The 6,627-nt window shown below is 39.1% G+C and overlaps 1 protein-coding gene across 1 annotated transcript; it reads right to left on the bottom strand.

Annotated features, from left to right (window-relative positions):
* Positions 1–2,728: 2,728 nt before the first annotated feature.
* LOC102499736 (cytochrome c oxidase subunit 6C) lies at positions 2,729–2,976 on the bottom strand. The gene has a single exon (XM_014588420.1). The coding sequence runs from the start codon at positions 2,954–2,956 to the stop codon at positions 2,729–2,731; it is 228 nt and encodes a 75-aa protein (XP_014443906.1). The 5' UTR covers positions 2,957–2,976.
* Positions 2,977–6,627: the final 3,651 nt, after the last annotated feature.

Raw genomic sequence — 6,627 nt, 5'->3', positions numbered from 1 at the left:
GAAAGAGAATGAATAGGAGAAAGTCCCCTAAGCATTGCTTTACCAAATCAGAAGTAGAATTGTCTCTGTCGAGAATAGTTACCTAATTTACCTCAAATAAATACAGATAAAATAAAGAGGCTCTTCCTTAGCACCAAGGCATGTAATGAGCTCAAGTTTCATATCTTAGTTTCATTATGAACAATAGACCTCTTGGGATTTTCCAACACAAATCAGTGCTGAGAAGATCCACTCCGGACAGAGCAAGGAACTTCCTTCTTTCTGATACTAAGTCTTCAGATGATTAATAAGCCCTGCAAAGAAGAGTGAATCACACTTAGAATTCACTTTATAAGTGCAAAATAGCATCCAGTGACAACAATGAACTGTGTTTTTGGCATAATCCAAGGAAGTTAAAAAAAGTCCTTCATGTCTTTAATCAAGTTCTTTGGTTCTGAAACGACTCTAATACTGTTTTTTGTTAATCCTAGTGCAGCCTGTGCTGGTACCAACTCAGGTAAAGAATCTCCCAAGAAGCCTATTTCATGGCCACTGCTTCCTGTCAAGCTCTCTTCAGTAGCTAGCAGGCTCTTTGTTTCTTGCATCTGCATTTGTGATCCCAAGCAGAATATTCACATGCTGACTCGTTTCTCAGGGTCTAATCCACTGGAATAGTGGATCTCTTTCTTTCTACTTCTAGGCCATTTCATTGGTGCTTCTCAAACTGGCATCTACCATATACCATATCTTTGCCAAATCTACCTAACCAGGGTACATGATACAGAAACCAAGACTTATATTCTTTCTGTGTTTATCTCTAAGAACAATTAATTCCATGGCACTAGAACTACACATAGAGAATGAGAAATGCCAACTGAAATGAAAATAAGGATTTTTTTATTACAATAAAAATTTTAAAGTTTTGTTTCTGATTATATGATTAACACATGCCAGCCATAAAATAAAATATTTGAACTGCAAACAAAGTAAAGAACCAACTATACAGATTATGAGGAATGAAATAATATGTGAAATGACATTTTACTTCTGAGGTAACCACCATCATAGGCACCATTGTCAGTCTTCCATGCATCTCTTTATGCATAAATGCACCTATAGCTAATTTTACATAAATTAATTAACATTGCGCATGCAATTGTTTTTTAAAGAATTAATTTTATTTATTTTTAGTATTATTTGTTTAATTTGACCACAGAGAGACAGAAAGAGAGAAAAAGAAAATGAAAAAGCAAACTGCCAGTGATGGGAGTCCAATTCCTTAACCACCAAACCTTCTGCTAGCTCCTCATGCTCCAATTCTTTTTTTTAAGTTGGATTGTATAATAGCAAACCACCACTATAGATGCATTAAAGCATTTATAGAAACAATCCAAAATATGTATCCATCTAATAATATGCTTTGCTTCTATACAAAATCTCTCTGAAATGCTTACTAAATGTCCTACTACTGGCCTGTCTGTCTTCATCAGGTTGAGACCTCTTATTACTAAATGCCTTACTACTGGTCTGTCTGTCTTCATCTGTGAGGGCATGCAGCTTAGATATGAAAGATAGTTATCAGTATGCCTCACTAATTACTCAGTGGAACTGGTTGACACATGCCTTAGATGCCAGGGGCTCTACAGATAAGATCTTCAGGGCACGGGAAACATCTTGACTCTGGCTAGGTCATGCAATGCCTACTCTATGTCTATGACTTGCCTGATATCCTCTTTAAAACAAAACTAGACAGCCTTCACTGCAGTTTCAACAAACCAGCACACTAGCCAATAAAACAGGCTGACTTGACATATAATATGTACCCGGGTTGACAGGATGGCAAGAAGACCTTAAAATGTATACACTTAAGGTATTCTCTAGCTGTGATACTTTTTAACTGCACTCCTGCATGTTTGTGAGCTTTTTCCCCCAACTCTGTAGAATGTATAAATAAAGGTGCTCAGCACAACTGAGCAGCACAGACTGTCTGTATTCACCTGCATCTTTGCTTCTGTGTCTCTTTTCTCTAACTTTTTCCTCCATTAGACCAAGCCCTGAGGGCAATCACTGACAGATTAGTGCTAGAAACCCAGGAAGTCTGGGACTGACTCCCAGGACACCTGGACTCCATCAAACCTCATGACTTATGGACTCCCCTTAACCCTGGTATACCTGTTTTGTGTGTGAGTGAGGGAAAGTGTTTGTAGCCCCACTGTCTTATGACTACGGGGTTTGGCCAAGTCCTTTTGTTCAGTTCTGTGGATATTCTCATAAGGCCTTAGTGGTAAAATCAGACGATGGGGAGTCTTGTACCCTTCCTGCACATCTGATCTGGTGGTGGGTTTATAGCCTATTACCAGAGCCAAGAGACTCCTTAAAGTCCCTTGGGGACACAGCCAGGCAGTTGCCTGATTGTTCCTCTCCTTGGAGAGACTCCCTTTGTCTCTGCTTGAGTCCCTCATGTAGTGGTTGCACAGCTGTTGCAGAGCAAAGATATCACAGCCAATTCATTCAATCACCAAATGGTAAGTAAATGATAGGTGGGCTCTCTGCACCCCCACCCCCACAAATTCATACATACTATCGCTACTTTCACTTTCACTCCCACTGAACTTACCATCCTTAAAATATATATTTTTTTTGTCCACAGTATTTATTTATCAAGAGAAACTATTCTTTAGCCCATGTATTCATGTTTCATAGTTCAGGAACATGGAACCAATCCAATGACATTCTTTACATTCCAAAATCACATTGTCCTCTGAAAGATACCAGACTTCCTCATCTCTCTAAAATCTTTCATGGAATCATAATTTCTGTAGAAATCTGCATATGCCTTCTTTTTTGGTTCAGCCACAGCAAACTTATAGGAAGCTGCAACACTCAGGGATACAATGAATGCTCCAACAATATGAAATCGCAGACACTTGGCCAGAAGGCCACGCATCTGAGGTTTCGCCAAAGCGCTGGAAGCCATGGCAGTTACTGTGTCTCAACAGCAACATCCTTCCCGGCTGAAGAAGAAAATCAAGAATTCTTATTAAAAAAAAAAAAAAAAAAAAAAAAAAGGAAACATGCTCTCAATGCTTGAAGCGACAAGGAGTTGATTTAAGATTGGAATATACTGCTCCCTGTAAGATGGTGGAAGCTCTCAGTCATTGTTTATTACAGGAACTTCAATTTTCTTCTAGAGAAGTTCACCAGACAAGTTATCACAGAGAAGTCTTTGCCATAGAGCTGGTAAGAGTTCTCGTAGTTATTTTACTTCAATTGCCTTTTAGCTGCCAACTCTCTCCTGAACCGCCTAGGACAACTTTCTCTTGCCCTCGCTTTATACGTGGAATAAAAGGTAGAGCTTTTTGGAGAGACATATGTAGTTTTCAGTATATCCCTAAACCAGGAGTTCAGACACTGTTTGAAATAGCTTTAAGGCAGCTTTGTTGGTGTTTGATCCCAAAGGTTAAAGATGAAATCATTATTTTTTTTTAAACTGGCAAAGAAACAGGTGTCTAGCATATAGAACGCCAACATACTGAGATCTATGCTCACGTATAGGGCTATAAGGTGCACCATTTAACTCTACGGATATCCCAGGATCTCAATGTGGAGAATCGGCTTTCTCCTGAGTGAACAGCTCATAGAAAATGAACTTTGTTTTTTGGTGGCACAAGCACAGTATTCTGTTACCTCTAAGACTATATCTAAAATTTTACAAGAAATTGATTTGAGCCCCTGGTATCCCAAAAAAGGCTCCTTCTGAATTGAGGACTGGAATAAAACTGGTATTTGCTTGCCTAAAGAGCCTCACGCTCTGATTGAGATCCTCCATGTTTGGCATCTATGCTGTGATGCTGTATACATGTTCAGAACTTCTCCCATACCAGTTTCAAAAAGAAAATTACCTCAAACAAAGGAGGAGCTAATTCCTGGTTCTTCTACTCATCCTGGTCCTCCATCTCTTCCTTTGCCCCACGCCTCTCGCAACCCCTGCTGACTCTTATGGAACTTCCTCTTCCTCCTTCTCCATTGCATTCAGACATGGAGAGTGTCAGATCCAAGGGGTGTATGCAAGACTGTATAGGAGATGGTCTTAAGGATGGAGATGCCTCAATATTAGCCATTTGTCCAGTAGTAAGGTAGAGTGAAATATGAGTCTTTGCCATACTCTATTTATAAGGAGCTAAAACGAGCCACCAGTGAATATGGAACTAGCAGTCATTGTGTGTTAGGCATAATGGAAAATGTGGCCACTGCTTACAGTATGACCTCCAATAACTTGAAAGGGTTAGTAAGAATGGTAACTTCTCCAGCCCAATATACTGCCTTAAAGCAAGAATATGATGAAGGCTGCTGCAGAAAAGTGGCAGAAAATAGATTAAATATTTCTGAAATTAATTTTTATATGCTTGCGGGAGTTGGTGATTTTGACACTCATCAAAGACAGCTTCAGTTTCCCCCTGAACATTTCCCTCAGATAGCAGGTCTTGCATTACAAGCTTGGAAAAAGATTCCCAATTCTTCTGCTGAGAATCTATTATTTACAAAAATTAGACAGGGTCCTTAAGAAAGTTACAGTTCCTTTTTAGATTGACTCCAAAGAGCATTGCAATATTACAAAGACAAATTGAAAACCTGGAAGTTTCTGACATTTTATTAAAGCAATTAGCTTATGACAATGCTAATAGAGATTGTAAAGCAGTCTTAAAAGGAATCTGTAACAAGCCATCTACTACTGTAGCTGAAATGATCCAAGCCTGCCAGATATTGGGCACTGAATGCCATAAACAAGAGTTACTGGCTGCTGTACTTCAGCCCAGTGACAAAAAATGCTGTAACTGTGGTAAAGAGGGACAATTCCAAAGGACATGCAGAGTAAAACAAATAAGGCCCACCCAAAAATGTAGGAACTATGCTAAGGGATTTCATTGGACTAATCAATGTCACTCAGCCACCGATACCTCGGGGAAACTCTTTACTGGGCCTGCCTCCAGCCCAAGGCAAAAGGAAGCAATGTCACTGACCCAATCAATCCAATGAGAGGCCCCCTCAGTCCAAGCAGAACAACTCTTAATTTCTAATTCAGTTATGACCAACCCAACTGTATATGAAGCCCATCATGCCACTTTGAGGCATGCTGGAATTGATTTGATTGTCCAAGAGGATGTACACTTACAGTTACTTGGAAAGGTTTCATTAGTGCATAGCCAATTAACTGGGCCTTTAAAGGATAGGCATATGGAACTAATACTACCATGATCCCATATATTTTAAAAGGGGTTCTTTGTTGTTCCTAGAGTTATACACACTGACTTTACAGGAGTTATAAAAATTCAAATATGAGAACATTTTTTACTGATAATTAAGCCTCCAGCCTCCAAACTCGAGTGGAGAGGCAAAGGGCAGGCCTTCAGAAGACTTCTCCATGGCTCCCAAGAACTAGTGATTTCAGGGAAAAAAGGGAAAAGAAGATTTTCTACTGATAATTCAGCGTCTAGCCCCTGAACTTGAGTGACAGATCTCAGGGAACCATAGTCAGATATCCAAATACTATTAGGGTTAACATATTCCTCAAGAGCCACTGAATCTGCTGCACAAAGGGATAAAAATGGAATGGCAAAGAGATTCCAGATCACCTCCTTTTGCACATTCCTGAATGTTCAGATTGAACTTCAAGAATTAGGAAGAAACACACCATCCATCAGACGACTAGAAATCACTGCAGGGAAACAAGAAGTATGGGAAAGCAAGAAAATACCTCTCCTCCAAGGGAAAAGAATAACTCCTCTTCATCCACACATAGTTCAATGGAAATTATGGAAATGTCTGATAAAGAATTTAGAATATTCATAATGATGAAGTTAACAGGATGGAAGAGAAGAGAGACAATGAACTACAGGAAAAGTGGAAGAAAGAAGCTGACAGTTCCAGGAGGTGAGGAAATTCTTGCAAGATCTAAAAGAGGAATTACACACTTTAAAAAAGAATCAAATGGACCTGTTAGAGATGAAGGCTATAATACAGGAGGTCAAAATCTTTCTGGAAAGTATTAAAAGCAGACTAGATGATACAGAAGATAGAATCTCAGACATAGAAGAAAATTGCTGGCCTAGAAAAATCTGCCAAAAAGACTGAGAAAATTGCCCCCCCCAAAAGAGAATATTATATGAGAAATACTAGATACCATCAAACATCCAAACATCCAGATAATTGGTATCTCAGAAGGTGAAGAGACTCATAAGGGTATTGATAATCTATTCCACGAAATCCTGCAAGAAATCTTTCTAAACCTAGAGAGGCACTCAAAGATCCAGTCCCAAGAAATACAAAGGACCCCAAATAGAATCAACCCAAGAAGATCTGCTCCAAGACACATTATAGCCAGATTGACCAAAATCATACACAAAGACAAGATATTAAGATTGGCAAGAGAAAAACGGCAAGTTACCTACAAAGACTTTCCCATCAGGCTAACAGTGGACCTCTCATCGGAAACAATGCAAGTGAGGGAAGAATGGGAAAATATATTCTAAGTGTTAAGGGAAAAGCAATTTCAACCAAGAATACTGTACCTGGCAAGATTATCCTTCATATGGGAATAAAATACAAGAACATTCTCAGATAAACAAAACCTGAAAGAATTTACCAACA

Source organism: Tupaia chinensis, unplaced genomic scaffold, assembly GCF_000334495.1.
Source record: "Tupaia chinensis unplaced genomic scaffold, TupChi_1.0 Scaffold000276_2, whole genome shotgun sequence".
Taxonomy (NCBI): domain Eukaryota; kingdom Metazoa; phylum Chordata; class Mammalia; order Scandentia; family Tupaiidae; genus Tupaia; species Tupaia belangeri.
The sequence above is the reverse complement of the archived record's forward strand: the minus strand, read 5'-3'. Positions and strand labels throughout refer to the sequence as shown.